The following is a 17,872-nucleotide window of genomic DNA, read 5'->3' as shown; positions in this document are numbered from 1 at the left end:
AATGTATTACTGGCACACAAAACCTTAAATTAGAGTGAATAAATGAAGACTCGGCCACTCACCACTTATGAAAGGTTGCCGACCCCTGGTCTAATACATAACCCAGTTTGAAAACCACTGCTGTAGGGCTAGCCCAAAGATAGGCAATGCAGCAGGTGATTGCCTGATGATCCTTGGTAGAGGAAAGTGTTTGAAAACAAGCCATAAGAGGGTTTTTTTTCTTTCTTTCTTTTTGTTTGTTTTTTGTTTTTGTTTTTTAAAGAAGGCGAGGAGTGGGGGATCATAGAGAAATAAGGGACAGGTTTAGGTTTAAATCTTACAACCCTTACTGCTGTACCGCCAAGAGTTTTGGCTTCTCAATTTTGGCAGGCCAGGTACAATTATGTTTAATATTTGGGTGGGGCATAGCCCCCAGGACATCAGTGGGAAGTCTTGATTGAGTTGAGACTGTGTGTGATCTGAGTACACGGTGCCTAGCCAAATTAAAATGTATTTATTCCTCTTTGAGTTTTATCCTTTTCTTTCAGTTATAACTGTTATTTCCTTTGAAAAATAGGGAAATTCACTCTGACACGGTGGTTAAAGTTTCTGAATAAGTGGAGAACATTAGCTTTTAAAATTAGCTATCAGAAGCAATTTCATGCATGGATTAAAACTAGCTCTTATTTGTAATTCTGGCTTACTTGATTTGCCGTTGACAGCATGTTTAAACAAAGAAATATCCATCTTGATAGCATTCATTTAGGATCCCATAGATAATGTGATAATGAAGTGATGAAATATAATTCCTCTTGCTGTATTATGGGGGTTAGACTCCTAGACACTGGCAGTTTTCTCATTTTCTTGCCAGTGCAAAAAGGTTGTTATATATGAAAGCCATGCTAGAGTAAGTAGCCTGGTAATCCTGTGTATGCAAGCACATGTTGCGAACTCTATACTTATGATAAAAAAAAATTAAACCTTATCTTTGAGTTTAGCTTCTCTACATGACTTGGCATGAGAAGCACCTGAGCCTTTAATCTCCTGAAGATAAGGGGGCCAGCTCATTTAGCCATCTTATCTTAGCATGGGCCAGGTGGGAAGCTGACATGATTTTCATTTTAAACTCTTTAGTGGGTTGATCAGATAGTTAAATGTAAGAGGGACAAGGTAAGTAAATAATGAAGGTATACTATAACTTGCATTAGATATTTTGAAACCAAATATAATTTTCCAGGAAATAATGCAAATAATTTACAGAGGGAATCAGGAAAGACTAACAGCTGGTCTCAGTGAATGTAGAGAATGATTATCAAACTGTTCAACTACTGAAAGAATAGTGACAGCTGGTGTGTTTGACTTCATTGGAAAATACTGCAGATTGACACTTCTGTAAACAAGGCAGATCCAGACCTGTAGTGGTGGAATGATAACATGCTGCATGCAAAATCCAGATTTCAGAATAAATATGTATTTCCACAATATAGCCTATTGGTTCCAAAATAGTAGTCCACACATGATTTGCATGCGATGGGTGGAATGCTATCGGATCACACAGTGCTGGCTCTCCTTCTTTTCAGAGAGTAAAGATTCATTATAGCTAAAAATATGTAAATGTTTACAAAGAAAAATACTAGGAAAGTAGTTGCTGTAGTTCCTCAATGATGGTATCCAGGAGGCTGTGCTCGAATGGAATGTGAGGTCTCCCGAAGGCAGTATACGGAGTCAACATATCAAAAAAATCAACATTAAAGTGCAGCTCTACTCTGAAAGTGAGTGTAGAAATGGCATTTTTGAGTTCCACTGTTTTTTCAGTGAGTTTCCACAGGTGTAACTGGTTGGAATTTAGTAAATTCAGTTGAACAAGAAAAAATAAAAAATCCAGCTCAATTTTTGTTGAGTAGGATCTGTAAAGAGCAGTGAGAACTTACTTGTATCACTAAAAAGACAGGACATTGAATTCACACAGGTCAAAAAAATCTGTTAAAATTGTGCTAATTTTACATAGTTATCTTTCAGAGTAGAACTGCAGTGCAGAGGACCTCCATATGGAAAATAATTAGATTGATATCATAAAGGTATGATGAAATGTTTAACAAAGATATTTACTTTCAGCTGTTTGTAGAGTGCTTCAAATGAAATAGGTAATAACAAAACCTAACTGTCATTCTGAATAAAAATCACTCTTTGATTCAGGTTTCAATTCCTTGGTACCTGGAATGTCAAACCTACTATCGTTTGGTAAATAAGACTTAGGGCTTGTCTACACATAGAAGCTGCACCGGTTTAAATAAAGTTGCAATATTAAACCAGTGCAGCTTTGTGTGTGGACTCTTTCCACACTTTATACACACAGCTGCATGGGTTTAATATTGTGACTTTAGTTAAACTGGTGCAATGTCTGTGTGTAGACCAGGTCTCAGGTAAAAAGTAACATTCAGGCCTTCTTTATATATCTCACAGAAGCAAAAATGAGCATGAATTCTCTTTGCATGTTGCCTTATACCAACCAGAACATATTTATGCCACATTCTGACACTACTATAAGTGTACTGATTCTTTTTGTTAAGATGGTTTTATACAGTAATTAACTCATCAAACTCAAACTAGAGGTTACTTGCTTTACAGTCTATTTTGATGGTTCCTCTTTGTCTTCAAATTAAATGTTGTTATATGATATCTTGCTATTTTAGAGGCATTCTATAAGTGGACCAATATCAACCTCCAAACCCCTTACACCTTTGTCAGACAAAAGACCAAGCTATGCAGAAATCCCTGTTCAAGGTATGTGTTCTACTTCATTAGCTTTACTTCTTGTAAAACTTATGCTACTACTGGCTTGTAATTGGTATCTTTAATATAAAGGGTAAAGTGGGTAGTGGTGCTTTCACCTTTTTTTTTTTAATTGAGAAAAAATATAAATACTGAGTGTGACTTGGACCCACAAAAACTAGGAATTTCAGAGAGGTTGAAACACAAAACCGTGGTGCATTTCAGTATATATGTTTGTTATCAAAAAGATGCATGTATGATGAGGAGAGAGACTAATTCTCATGAAATGTACATTTTTCCACTGGAGTTCAAGAATTGCTATCCCGAAGCAAATCATTCCTGGTACTTTTCTGAACATAGTAGCTGTTCGCACAGTTAATCTGTCTTTAAAAAAATTGCTGCCAAAGTTTATTAAACATATTCCATAGATAATCCCAGTTCAAAAGGTTGAGGGTATCCTGAGCATCTGTATATTTTTCTTTACTCTCCCTTATAAAGACCCTTGAAAGGATTCAGTTTTTGTTTGTATGGATTTCAATAGCTACCTGTTTTGTTTCAGAGTGGTTTTAATTAAATATGGCTTATTGGAAATTATATTAATTATTCAGAACAGATTCATAAACGAAATCCTAATAGTCATATTTCATTAGGACTTTTTATTGTTAATTTTACATGAAAAGAATTGTTAGCTTTTTCTACAAGTGCAACATGTAATTAACAGCAAATTGATTTGTGTAGAATGAACATTTACTGACATTGGCCAGTTTTACATGTAACTCTTCCGGATCTAACTCGTGACAGTAGATGGCCTTTTTTATGAGCCACCTTGTTTCTGTCTCCTGAATGTGCAGCAAACAGCTTTTAGAAACTCTTCACTTATGCAGCTTGCGCCTGCTATTAAATTGTGATCATTCTTTTAATTTTCAATCTAACAACTTTAGCTTGTAATATATCAGAATTCCAATATTTCACTATCAACAGCCTTGTCAATTACTGTAAGTACAATTCATTTTTATAGACTAGTACCACACACAGGCTAGTACAGTGTGACTGGTTACCTCAGCCAGTCCCAGCAGTGCATTCTTCACCATAAACACTGGCTTCCTCCCATCAAGTATTTGACACATTATATGATTCATATTTAAATTAAATTTCCAGGTGTGTATCTTCCTTCATTAATTGTCTCATGGGTTATAGTTAAGGCTAAGATTTTGTCATGGTTATTTTTAGTAAAAGTTACAGACATGTCATGGGCAATAAACAAAAATTCATGGAAGCTGTGACCTGTCTATGACTTTTGCTACTGCGGCTCCATAGTTTTCAGTGGCAGGGAGCTGTGGGGTTCCCCCCTCTGCCTGTGGCAGCTGGAAGCTGCATGGAGGCCTCCCTCCACCTACGGCAGCTGGGAGCTGAAAGGTGACCATATTACTCAGAAACTGGACGCTCCCAGCCAGTCTCCCGAACTTTTGATCTCTGTTAGTGGAACACAGAGCTCCAATGTTCCCATGTGTCTTTGGTAAATTGCTAAAGAAATATTTTCACAGGTTGTCTCGCCCATGTATGAATTCTGTAGAGTTGATGCTCATCTGGATTTTTGACAGAGCCATCCCATGTCCTGCTATCAGGATATGCATGCCTTTAAAAGTGCCAAAATGTATTGAAGTCAAATGCAAAGCCAGGCCAACATGGCACTCATGACATGAAGTCATGCTACTTTGTCCCAGAGGACTATCCAAAGTCTTAAAAAGAGGACATTTGTATGTACTTATTGTATTATTGTCCATGGTTTCAAGATTAAAAATACAGGGTACGCTAGCACATACAAATGAATTACATTTTCTTTGCTATGTTATCAGTATTCAAGAAATGGTGCTTTGACAGCAAGACAGAAAACTGAATTAAGTTAACAAGTGTTGATATCGCTATTTCCTAATAGTTCCCTGTTCTGGTAACTTTGTTTTGTCTGTCAAACTCCGTTCACAATGTGCCCTTCCTGTAAGAATGAATTGTTTTCGTATTCTGGGTGTAGCTGTCTGATTTATGCCTGTTTGGGAGCTTTTTTGTAGATGTTTTCTCAAGATAATCCCCATATGACTCCAAGCAGTATATTTCCTCTTTAATGATGTCTATATATGCCAGACTTCTTTCTGTACTTTTGTTGAATGCATATTGGGGTTATTTGCTTAGTAAAGTGGGGGTTTTAATTTTAGAATACTTCAATTTTTTTAAGTAAAATTGAAATGCCTTGCCAAGTAAATGATTTAGCATCTTAAATTGTTGTAACAGAATACATGGGTAGACATAAGCATTAGAAATATATACATTCTCAAAGTAATCTGAAAGGCTTGTTGCCTGCCAGTACCTGTGTTCAGAGTTCTTTGTTTCTCCTGCAAGAGTTAATAACCTTAATATATTAAGTGCTCATAAAGGGAGCTGGATTCTTTTACATTGTTTTATGCGTTTAATATCATCAACTTGTGCCAGAGAGAGGCAAAATTCTGAACACTAGGCATGGTAGGTAAGAAATGTGTTTACTTTTTAAATGTATATATTTGTATATTTTACATCTGTCTGTGTTGCTCATATACCAATTTCTGTTAATGAATTAGGTTCTTTTATATTTTTTAGCATTTCTGTTCATTTTTCTTCAAAAATTACTGCCTTTTTGGATTTTATGTACTTATTAACTATATATTGCTATATAACTCTTTAAGCAGGTGTCTTTTATGTACTCATTATTTTAAAGAATTTGATTTAAAATTATTTTTTAATCTAAAAGTTAGATCAAAATGGGTCTTATGTTTATATAAAATCCATTTTATTGCTAGATTTATCTTTTTAAGAAATTAATTTTTCATTGACTTGCAGTGTGCAGAAGTAATCTTTCATCATTTTAGCATTTAAAGCAGTTTCTTACTATTATGCATGGAATGATAAAAGATTATTACAACAATGGATTTGAACTCCATAGATAGGGCCCTACCAAATTCACAGTCCATTTTTGTCAATTTTGTGGTAATAAGATTTTAAAAATCGCTAATTTCATTATTTCAGATATTTACATCTGAAATTTCAGTGTTGTAATTGTAGGGGTCCTGACCCAAAGAGGAGTTGGGGTGGGTCACAAGGTTACTGTAAAGGGGTTGTGATACTGTTAACCTTACTTTTGCACTGCTGTTGGTGGGTGCTGCTTTCAGAGCTGGCGCCTGGCCAACAGTGACCACCCTCTGGCCACCAAGCTCTGAAGGCAGCCCAGAAGTAAGGGTGGCAATACCGTGACCCTCCCCCGCAAAAAAAAACCAAACAAAACTTTGCAAACCCTCCCTCCCCCCCCACACAACCCCTTTTTGGGTCAGGACTCCCAGTTTGAGAAATGCTGGTCTCCCCCATGAAATCTGTGTAGTGCAGGGTAAAAGCACACAAAAGACCAGATTTCATGGTCCGGGACGTTTGGTAGGGCCCCGTCCATAGAGGATGACAGCAATCTACTTTAGTAGCACCTCCGACTGCCTGACTTATGGAGTAGTTTTGACGTGTGCGAAGATGGAGTTTCTTGCCCAGCCTTGTGTTTACAAGCTTCATTATAGCAAATCATGGCAGCAGTCTACTAAGGGGTGTTACGGGGGGATGGTTAGGATGGCTCCATGGTGAACTTTATGGTAACGGACAAACTTTCGGCCTCCTTCTAAGCAGACATATAATCGGTAAGCTAGATGAACCGATTCTATAATTCATAAATGATTATCACGGTCTCCGCACTGATCACATCCCTACAACTGAAATCTGCATTAGTGTTGCATCTTTTTTTTTCTCCTGAGCAGAACATTTGTTGAGAACTTCCTCTACCAGCAGACCAGCCTCATTGCCAAGAGTACCTGCCATGGAAAGTGCCAAATCTATTTCAGGTAATAACATGTATCTAGTTGCCTGATTAAAAACAGGAACCCTCTGTTTTCAGTGCTGTGGTTACATGCCCAGTCTACTATTTTTAAAGAGAATTTGTGTCTTCCGACTGATAGATTCTACAACCACTTATCAATTGATGTATGCAAGCACCACTTGCTTGTTTGGAATTGTTTACTTTTAAATGTGAAAATGTAATCTTGCCTTTGTACTTGAAAATAACATAAAAGCCCTTGATAAAACATTCCGACCTATTAGATCAAACAGAACTGAGGAGCTTAACTCTGTGGAACAATTTCCTCCTATGGCATATTTTAATAGTTGTGTGTGTACACTAGAACCAAGATTCATGCATGACTCATCTTCAACCATCCAGGAAATGGGTATTGCTCTATAACCTTTCTTCTCAATGTTGCACAGAATTTTGACTTGCAGGTTACACAGAAATGTGAGTTTAAAAAACCTGTATCCAAAAGGTAAAAGGTAAAAACTGTTAAGTGATAAAACAATGGCAGTACACTTATAATTAATCATTTTTAAAATATGCTTCCAAAACTGAAAATATTTACATGAGCCACCAGTATCAGTGTCATTTAGTTTATATAGAAAGTTGAGTCCATGCTAATTTGAAGTAAAAAAAATAAAATAAAAAAAACCCAAACCATAGATTTAATAAAAACAAACCTAAGTACAATATAAAACCATGAACCTATTTCTAAATCCAATGGATATTTTTAAACAAACCTTCCCGTGCAATATGTGCAGCACATACGTTGCAGCACTGAGAACCTGGAAGTGGTTCAGAATACAAACAAAAAGTGGGTCTGAATATGTTCGTTTTACCATCCAAGTTGAGAGAGAGATGTTGAAAAGCAAGTAAATAGTATAAATGGTGAAAAGTAAATTGTATTTTTAAAGCTTTCACTCGTGTGACATAGGTAAGAAAATGTATTTAAATGAGGATTTTCAGATGTCTTTTAACCATCCAAAAGAGTGATATTTTGTAATTTATATTTTAATGTCTTCCTAATTTACTGTGTACGGTATTTATAAATTAACATAGTCCCTGATACCAGTAGAAATTAAATCTCTCTGGAAGTATTTGTAGCATTTTGTATTTTTCTGTCTTGCACAGATGCAATCAGTAGCTTGTTTGCAGGTTTAAGAAGCACAACTCAGCTTGCCTACATTTATTTAACTAGAAAGGACTCTATATAGAGGAAGAATATTCTACTACTCAGCCATTCTGAGTTTTGACATACATTCAGGTTGTGGTGTGGTGTGGTGTGGTGTTGGTACCAGCAGGTGAAACGCAAACTGTTTGCCCTGTGGTAAATCACTATAGCTTTTTTCTGTGTAAAGTCACATATTGTCTTGGTCACTTTGTAATTAAAATCTTCATCAGGCAAACTTAATGGCAGTCCATACTGTTCCAGGGTGTTACATGGGTACTTTTCATTGTTAATAAGAATCTCTCTCTGACTACTGATAAGGTCAGCCATCAAGCTAATAGGATTCCTTCTTCACCTCATCTGACAACTTTCACTCAGGTGCCTGTTTTATTTTAGTGAACTTTTAATATTTGAACAAATTATAAAAAAAACAAAATTCTAACATCATAACTACTTTTGCATGGACCGTAAGAAAATATAATAGTTTGGTTTTATGTAATATCTCCCCTACTCAAGACATTCCAAGACTGTTAGAGAGATGGACTAAAGACATCCACTCAGCAAATTGCCCTTGCTTCAGGTAAAATTTAATCCTACAAAACTTTGGTAATTTTATCAATTTACCCCTTTCCTAGAACTCTTCACTAAGGGTGAAATATATGAAGAATTACATGATACAGGCTTGTGTTTTTCTTCCTTTGTGAGGTTATATATTTGGTTCTAGAGCTTTTTAATTTCCCCCATTCAGTGTCTAGACGAAGTAGTGAAGAAATCAAACGGGACATTAGTGCACCTGACGGAGCATCTCCAGCCTCTCTCATGGCAATGGGAACCACCTCACCACAACTCTCTCTCTCCTCCTCTCCTACAGCGTCTGTCACCCCTACAACACGAAATCGAATAAGGTACAGTCCATTATTACACAGTGTTTTTAAACCCTCTGAAACACCATATTATGCAAGCATAGAATTTAGTCCTAGCATTAAACACCAACGTTTGACTGTTATTTTTGCAATAATGCTCTTCAGTAACCTCTGGAACTTCGCATAGACTGTTTGTAGCACCATAAGGCATGGTGTCTTGGGAAGACAGGTCCCAGGCCACTTACGGTTTAATGGGTCAATATCCACACCTTAAAAACTCCACCAGGAAACCAACAGACAGCCAAGGCAGATCACTGAGCTTTGAAGTCATGTGTTTGTAGTGAGAAACTGCATTTAACAAGTGATTTGTAACATTCTGAACCAGCCTCAGTTTTGCGTTAATTTAAGATTTGGCTCCATATAGAGCGTGTGGCAAAGGTATAATTCATCCTACTGATGCTGATATTTGAATATGCTAGAAAGAACAGCAGTCTTTGTTTGTATGGTGGGATATCATGGGGAAAATATTCTTCACTTTTGTAGTGTCTTCTATACAAGGACTCAAAACATTTTATAAATATCAAGTCTTATAACACACATGAGCTAAGTACATTTCACAGGTTGGGAAACTTGTCCACAGAGGTGAAATGACTTTCCCAAGATCACCTGACAGTAAAACTTCTTATCGACAAATGAATAAATAAATAAATACATTATAACACTGAGAAATTGTTTGCAGCTCTGGACGTTATCCAGAGCAATGATTTCACTGAGATTAGTTGAGGCGTACTTCAGCATACCAATCATTCATTGTGTGAAGTTCTATGCCTATGTACAGTTTGTCCATTTAATTTACAGGTAAAGAAACAGACAGTTTATTGGCAATCCCACGTTTCGATTTTGAGTAAGGGCAGGGGTGAAAGTAACTTACAGGACTTACCGGTACTGCCGGAGTCCTGAGGGGGGGCGTGGCCTCATTCGGAAGAGGCGTGGCCTCTCAAGATTTAAAGGCCCTGGGGAACCAGCTATGGCTGGGAGACCCAGGGCCTTTAAATCAACCAGGGGCTCCCAGCTGCAGAGGTGGCTGGGAGCCCCCCGGGGCTCAGGGGCAAATTAAAGGGCCCGGGGTTCTGGCCGCCAGGGGGAACCCCGAGCTTTGCGGGGCTGGGGCAGGGATTTAAAGGGCCCAGAGCTCCTGCCAATGAGGGAAGCCTGGAGCCTTTTAAATCCTGGCCCCAGCCCGGCCGCTAGAGCTGTGGTCGGGATTCAAAGGGCTCTGGGCTGCCTCCAGCCGCGGGGAGCTTTGAGCCCTTTAAATCCCCGCCCCAGCCCAGCCGCCGGAGCCGCGGCCAACCCAGAGCCCTTTCAGTCCCCGCCGTGGAAGTCAGTGCGGTCCAGCACGGCGTACTGGCTCTTGCCAGTATGCCGTACCAGACCGGACCGGCCTACTTTCACCTCTGACTGTATGTATGTGTATGTGTATGAATGTGTCACAAACAATGCAGCTGCAGCCTGCCACCGACCAGCAGCGACCCCAGCAACCGGCTCCTGTGGGCTGCTGCCTGCAGAGAGCCAACAGGTGCCGCTGGGCTGGATCTGCCAACGAGTAAGTAACCAAGGCAAAAACCACAGCCAGCCAGCCAGGGAGGGAGCCGGGGAGGGGAAGTCAGGGGTGAATGAAGGACAACTGGAATAGCCTTCATGAAATATACAAGATATTTAGAGAAAGTTTTGTCAATTTCAGCCTCTGCACTCTGCAGGCAGGACAAAACAAAAAGAGATCTGAGATTGTATCCTATGTCCTAAGGACATTTCAGGTGTTTAAATCAATAAATAAAGAGGGTGGATTGGAATGAAAACTACTATTTCTTTCAAAGGAGGCACAATAATTTCCCTGAATATTGTTTTCCCCTCCAATCCCTTTGTGGTTTTGTCTATGGGGGCTATTTGCTTTCCCTGTGAATCTTTAGTTGCTTTAGCAAAATTGCTTTGCCCAAAGTAAATCCTAATCATCATGACACATCTCTCCACCATGTTCTCCATGCTTTTTGTGTTTGTTTTTTTTTTTTTAAACAGTAACATTTCAAAGAGGATCTGCAAACAGTTTGGACATCACAACCATGATCCTCTTCTGGGGAGGGAATGGGATAGATTTGAACTTGGAAATGGTTCCTGATTTTGATTGTGTTTAGGAGATCCCCTGCCATGGTCACACACACCCAACAACAACTGGGAGAAAAATTAACAAGGATGCCAGAAACGGCTCCTAACTCTGGGCACTGAACTGCACAGGGAACAGCTGAGTTTAAACTGTTCTTTTGCAGGCAGCAGCAGCAGGCATCTCAGCCAGTGTCCCTATTGCAAGCTAGAGCCTAGAGGAGAACCCCTGCTGGGAGGGTGGGGGGTGGGGGGGGAGGAATTCAGAGCCTTGTCTGCAGCTTGGCTGGAGGAGGGGGAGGAAGGAGCCGAGAAACCAATGTGACAGTGAGTTTTCCCCTTCCACCTGCTTTTATTAGCTCTGGATTTAAGCCGTGCAGCCAAATGCTTGTATTTGTTGTGTATATTAGTATTGGAGAGATCCCCTCATCCCCGAGGCAGAAAAGGACTGCCCCTGCTATGGTCAAACACACTCTCCCCTCGACCTCCTCCCCCCAGCTACTGTGAGTGAAATTAACAAGGATGCTAGAAACCTAGCCCTGGGGGCCGAACCATCAGGGAACAGCTGAGTTTAAACTATTCTTATGCAGGGAGCAGGCTTCTCTCTCCCTCCCTCAGTCAGTCTCCTTTTCTTATCGGTCCTCCGTACCAGCTTACTTTCACCTCTGAGTAAGGGTAAAAATTTCACTAACGTTTCTACATGAATCTTAAAGTCTGAAGATTTATACCTGCCCTGTTTGCAGACCAAAGGTTGCAATGAAAGAATGCAATTATGAATGAGGTATAGATGGAGAATGGCCATCACAATAGCACAACTGCTCTATGTAAGTATGAAGTAGAGTGGTAGGCCCTGTAGGAAGAAAACCTGCTGCTATTAGAGCAGTGGAGGGACAGTACAGTAACTCCTCACTTAACGTTGTAGTTATGTTCCTGAAAAATGTGACTTTTAAGTGAAACAATGTTAAGCGAATCCAATTTCCCAATAAGAATTAATGTAAATGGGGGGGTTAGGTTCCAGGGCAGCTTCCCCTACTGTGCAAGCACCAGGGGCGTGGGGCTCAACCCTCAGCCTGCCCACTCCACTCCTTCCCTCAAGCCCCCACCCTTGACCCACCTCTTCTCCCCCCCCCCACCTCCTCCCCCTTTACTTCGCACGCTGCGTCCTGGCTCCTTTCCCCCCCCTTCCCTCCCTTCTAAATGCCACAAGCCAGCTGATTGCCCGGTTACGGAGGGAGGGGGGAGGCGCGCTGAGTCCTCGCTCCTCCCCCCTCCCTCCTGCGCAGGGCAATCAGCTGGCTTGCGGCATTTAGGAGGGAGGAGAGAGGACTTGGCGCAGGCTCCCCCTGCCTCCTGCCGGGGGCAGTCAGCTGGCTTGCGGCGTTCAGGAGGCAGGGGAGGGAGGGGGAGCCTTCGCGCCGAATTCTCGCTCCTCCCTCCTGCCTCCAAAACGCCACAAGCTAGCTGATTGCCGTGGGCAGGAGCTGGGGGGAGGAGGGGTAAGGTGCTGATCCGCGGGGTCTGCTGGCGGGCGAGAGGCACTGTGGGGGCGTAGGGAGGCTGCCAGCTGTGGAGAAAGCAGGCAGCCAAACAACGCAAGAGTAGAGTATTGCACAACTTTAAATGAGTGTGTTCCCTAATTGATCAGCAATGTAACAACATTAAGCGGGATGACTTTAAGTGAGGAGTTACTGTACGATGAAAAATAATTGCCCCATGGGAATCCTCTTCAGAAGAGAACTACTGTTGGGTTTTTAATATATTGTGTGTAGCTTGCAAAATGTTATTATAGGATGTAAAACAGGGGTTTTAAGAAAATAAACCTTTGCAAAGATACACAATAACTGTGGGCACACCCCTGGGCTCCAACTTGAAACCATAAATCAGTTCTTTGATTTGGAATACAGTTGGCCTAAGAAATTCATTTTAAGATTTATATCAATCACAATCCATTTCTTTTTGTCTCTCTACAATTCATTTTCATTTGTTTCCTTCCACACTGTTTTCATAACAGTAAGAACTTGATAGAAACCATGTGCCTTACTGGAATTTGGGAACAGGCTGTACAGTTCCCTCATGGCTACCCAGCACGTTTAACCTGAAAAGAGAATTTTGAGTCAGGTTTCTTATATGTTGTCACAAACCTTATAAGGAGTTATCTCCATTCTTTTCTTAAATTATGGTGGCATTGCATAATCTTCATTCTAGTGTGAAAACACAAACTCCACAATAATTAACTTAAGCAAGAATGTGGGTTGCTAAAGCATGTGCTGATCTGGAGATATAAGAGAAAAGTTAATTCCTTAACGCCCCAGTCTAGCAGCATAGAGTCATAGAAATGTTGGGCTGGAAGAGACCTTGAGAAGTAAAGCCTAGCCCCCGCTTGCACGGGGGCAGGACCAAGTAAACTTAGACCGTCCCTGACAGGTGTTTGTTTAACCTGTTCTTCAAAACCTCCAATGATGGGTATTCCATAGTCTCCCTTAGAAACCTATTCTAGAGTTTAACTACCTGCTAGTTAGAAGGGTTTTCCTAATACCTAACTTGAATTTCCTTTGCTGCAGATTAAGCCCATTACTTCTTATCCCACCTCCAGTGGATATGGAGAACAATTGATCACAGTCCTCTTTATAACAGCCCTCAACATATTTGAAGACTGTTAGCGGGTCCCACCTCAGTCTGCTTTTCTCAAGACTAAACATGCTCAATGGTTTAACCTTACCTCATAGGTCACGTTTTCTAAACCTTTTACATTTTAGTTGTTCTCCTCCATCAATATGTCCACATCTTTCCTAAAGTATAGCGCCCAGAATTGGACACAGTACTCTGACTGTGGCCTCATCAGTGCAGAATAGAGTGAGACAGTTACCTCCTGTCTCTCATACACAACACTTCTGTTGTTATACCCCAGAATGATATTGGCCTTTTTCGCAACTTCATCACATTGTTGCATCATATTCAATTTGTGATCCACTGTAACTCCCAATACTACCACCTAACCAGTTATTCCCCATTTTGTAATTGGGCATTTGATTTTTTCCTTCCTTAGTGAAGTACTTTGCACTTGTCTTTATTGAATTTCATCTTGTTGATTTCAGACCAGTTCTCCAATTGGTCAAGGTTGTTTTGAATTCTAACCCTGTCTTCTAAAGTGCTTGCAACCCCTCCCAGCTTGGTGTCATATGCAGGTTTTATAAGCATACTCTCCACTCTTATCCAGGTCACTAATGAAAATATTGAATAATACCAGACCTAGGACTGACCCCTGCAAGACTCCACTAGATATGTCCTCCCTGTTTGACACTGAACCACTGATAACTGCACCTTGAGTATGGTCTTTCAGCCAGTTGTACAACCATTTTACAGTAATTCAGCTAGACCACTTTTCCTTAGTTTGCCTATCAAGTTAAATATGACCCAGTATTTGAGTCTGATTCTGTTCTTTTAGTTCTAAAATAAATACAGTGTATAAAAGGAAGTTCATTTTTTAGTACAACTCTTTGTGAGATTGGCATTTATGTCTAAATATACTTATTTCTTTTCTTGTTTAGCATAAGTAGCTAACACATTTCAAGGCACCATTCACTTTTCAAAGGGCCACTTCACCTTGAATGGTCCCTTGAAATGTGTTAACTACTTGTGCTAAACAATCTGTTCCACTTTGTATTTAACTGTGACACTGAGTACCTTTCCCAAACCTGAAGAAGAGCTCTGTGTAAGCTTGAAGGATTGTCTCTCTCTCACCAACATAAGTTGGTCCAATAAAAGATATATCTCACCCATCTTGTCTCTCTAATACCAATGTCTGGAATTTGAGGTGCCAGGTTCTGAACAACTTTGCATTAGGACTTGATATTACACTGACTATTCTAAGGAACTCTGATTTTCTTAAATATTTATTTGACATTGGAACATAATCTTGTTTCATCTGAAGCCAGAGTTCATTGGACTATTACACAAAGTACATGGCATCTGGAATAAAATTAGATAGTCAAGTCATGTAAAATAGTCATTTGTACTGAGGTATCAGTGCACATGTGCAAAGAAATTCCGTGAAATTCAGATTTAAAGATTTTTTTTTCCCCCAGCAACGCTTGTGAAATTGATGCATTTCAGGGGCTTGTCTGCTGTAGCACTTCAGTGTAGATACTATGTCAATGAAATAATTTGTCCATCTACCTCATGCTGTCTACACCAGGGATTTAGGTCAGTATAGCTACTTCTCTCAGGGATGTGGATTCTTCACGCCAGATGTAGCTGTACTGATGTAAAATTCTAGTGTAAACCAAGATGAAATGCAATATGTCTGCAGGAGTTCCACTGAACACTATTTCCTGCTGAGGTTGAAATGGCTGGTCTTAAAGAACACAGAGCCAAAGATTAAGTAATTAGTATGAACTAGCTGTGTTTGGAAGGCAGGTGTCTAGAAGGGGTAATTTTTTGTAGTACTGATGTGGGGATCTGAGAATCTTATTTAAATATGCATAGAATTATTTAAAAATAATCCTCCATTACCATGCAGAATATTAGCTAGCCATAGTGTTATTTTTCTTCCAAATAGAGAACATTAGGATTAACTGCAAAATCTTTTGAAATATCCCTACCTCTGCTCATTAAGCTACTTAGAATGCATAACACCTCAGAGAATCATAGAAGATTAGGGTTGGAAGACACTTCAGGAGGTCATCTAGTCCAACCCCAACTAAATCATTCCAGCCAGGTCTTAAAACCTCTAAGGATGGAGATTCTACCACCTCCCTAGGTAACCCATTACAGTGCTTCACCACCCTCCTAGTGAAATAGTTTTTCCTAATATCTAACCTAGACCTCCTCCACTCCAACTTGAGACCATTGCTCCTTGTTCTGTCATCTGCCACCACTAAGAACAGCTTAGCTCCATCCTCTTTGGAACCCCCTTCAGTTTGTTGAAGGCTGCTATCAAATCCCCCCTCACTTTTCTGCAGACTAAATAAGCCCAGTTCCCTCATCCTCTCCTCATAAATCATGTGTCCCAGTCCCCTAGTCATTTTTTGTTGCCCCCCCCACTGAACACTCTCCAATTTGTCCACATCCTTTCTGTAGTGGGGGGCCCAAAACTGGACGCAGTGCTCCAGATGTGGCCTCACCAGTGCTGAATAGAGGGGAATAATCATTTCCTTCAATCTGCTGGCAATGCTCCTACATTACAGCACGATATGCCGTTAGCCTTCTTGGCAACAAAGGCACACTGCTGACTCGTATCCAGCTTCTCGTCCACTGTAAATCCCCAGGTTCTTTTCTGCAGAATTGCTGCTTAGCCTGTCGGTCCCCAGCCTGTAGCCGTACATGGAATTCATCCGTCCTAAGTGCAGGACTCTGCACTTGTCCTTGTTGAACTTCCTCAGATTTCTTTTGGCCCAATCCTCCAATTTGTCTAGGTCACATGGGACCCTATCCCTACCCTCTTTCATATCTACCTCTCCCCCCACCTTAGTGTCATCCGCAAACTTGCTGAGGGTGCAATCCATCCCATTATGCAGATCATTAATGAAGATATTGAACAAAACCAGCCCCAGGAAAGACCCCTGGGGCACTCTGCTTGATACTGGCTGCCAATTAGATATCAAGCTGTTGACCACTACCCGTTGAGCCTGACAGGCTGGCAAGAAAACTGTGGAAGACCGTATCAAAAGCTTTGCTAAAGTCAAGATATATCATGTCCACCGTTTTCCCCATATCCACAGAGCCAGTTATCTCATCATAGAAGGCAATCAGTTTGGTCACGCATGATTTGCCCTTTATGAATCCATGTTGACTGTTCCTGATCACCTTCCTCTCCTCCAAGTGCTTCAAAATGGATTCCTTGAGGACCCGCTCTATGATTTTTCTACGTAGCCCTTTTAGTTGCATACAAAACCCTTTATTACAGAAAGACTTACTGCAACTACAGAAATGTTAATTTCAGTAATAACACTATTAATGTAGCAGTTTTTATTTTGAGCAATGTGTTTTTTAGTCTAATAAAACTGATATTTATATTTCAAAATTGTCATGAAAACATACCAGCCCAGGAACAGTTTTTCCTCCTGACCTTTAATATTCAAAAATGAATATTTCCTTTCACCCCAAAAAACCCTCCCTCCCTCTCTCTGGGTGAATGGGCAAACTCAATTTTTCTAGGCTTTCAGTATCCTTATTTGTCTTATTCATAAATATACCAAAAAGTATGCATTACTTATGGGCCTATATCTATAATAGCGCGTATTGGGAATTGGACACCATTCCATTACAAGTAAGGTAAATAATAAACATTGTCTGCATATAAAGTAGACCAGTGAGCGTGTCCCTCCTACTGAAAGGTCCAGATCTTGGGACAAACAGTCTGTTAGCAGTAACTGAGTGCTATTAATATTCAAATTTCTTATTGTTTCAAGGTTACATTCCTAATCAGCCATGAAATGCAAAAGAGATACAATCAGTTTGTTATAAAACACAAATTAAAGTTGTTTAAATTAGCTTATCGTTCAGGTGGGTTGTAGTGTAGTCTAGCACATTAGCTTAATATTATGAATTCTTAGAAAAAATCTTGTTTGTATATACAGATCTAGAAAGAAGGCTGTAATTTAAAATAAATTCATCCTAAAGTAAGTGGTTACTGACTAATACCAGTGGTGAAAACATCAAAAGGTCTTAATACAGTCTCAATCAGTGTTTTTGTCTGATCAATATGCACAGTGATTGCCAGTGGAACAATTGATTGGATCCCACTTAACAGGGAAGATTTTGCAGGTTTAACTGGGTATATTCCTCCTTCGGACAGCATTTTGAGCCTCATTCTTCTCACTGGGATGGGTCCTCGCTTTCCTAACAGTTACTGCAAAAAGTGGCATGATATCAAAACTTTACTGTTTTTCCTCTACTCTCAGGGAAGAAAGGAAAGACCCTTTATCTGCTCTTGCAAGGGAATATGGAGGTTCCAAAAGAAATGCCTTGCTGAAGTGGTGTCAGAAGAAAACCGAAGGATATCAGGTAACTGCAAAGCTGTTTAAT

At 40.1% G+C, this 17,872-nt stretch overlaps 1 protein-coding gene across 1 annotated transcript in view; it reads left to right on the top strand.

Moving 5' to 3' along the window:
• Positions 1-17,872, top strand: part of SPECC1L (sperm antigen with calponin homology and coiled-coil domains 1 like) — a 100,961-nt gene that overhangs the window by 56,663 nt on the left and 26,426 nt on the right. Inside the window, exons 10-13 of the mRNA XM_044989866.1 lie at positions 2,673-2,763; positions 6,573-6,656; positions 8,575-8,731; positions 17,749-17,851. Of these exons, the coding sequence (XP_044845801.1) occupies positions 2,673-2,763; positions 6,573-6,656; positions 8,575-8,731; positions 17,749-17,851 (435 nt within the window). The remainder of the gene's footprint in view (positions 1-2,672; positions 2,764-6,572; positions 6,657-8,574; positions 8,732-17,748; positions 17,852-17,872) is intronic.

The sequence above is a fragment of the Mauremys mutica genome, chromosome 16 (genome assembly GCF_020497125.1).
Source record: "Mauremys mutica isolate MM-2020 ecotype Southern chromosome 16, ASM2049712v1, whole genome shotgun sequence".
In the NCBI taxonomy this organism is placed as follows: Eukaryota; Metazoa; Chordata; order Testudines; family Geoemydidae; genus Mauremys; species Mauremys mutica.
The sequence above is the reverse complement of the archived record's forward strand: the minus strand, read 5'-3'. Positions and strand labels throughout refer to the sequence as shown.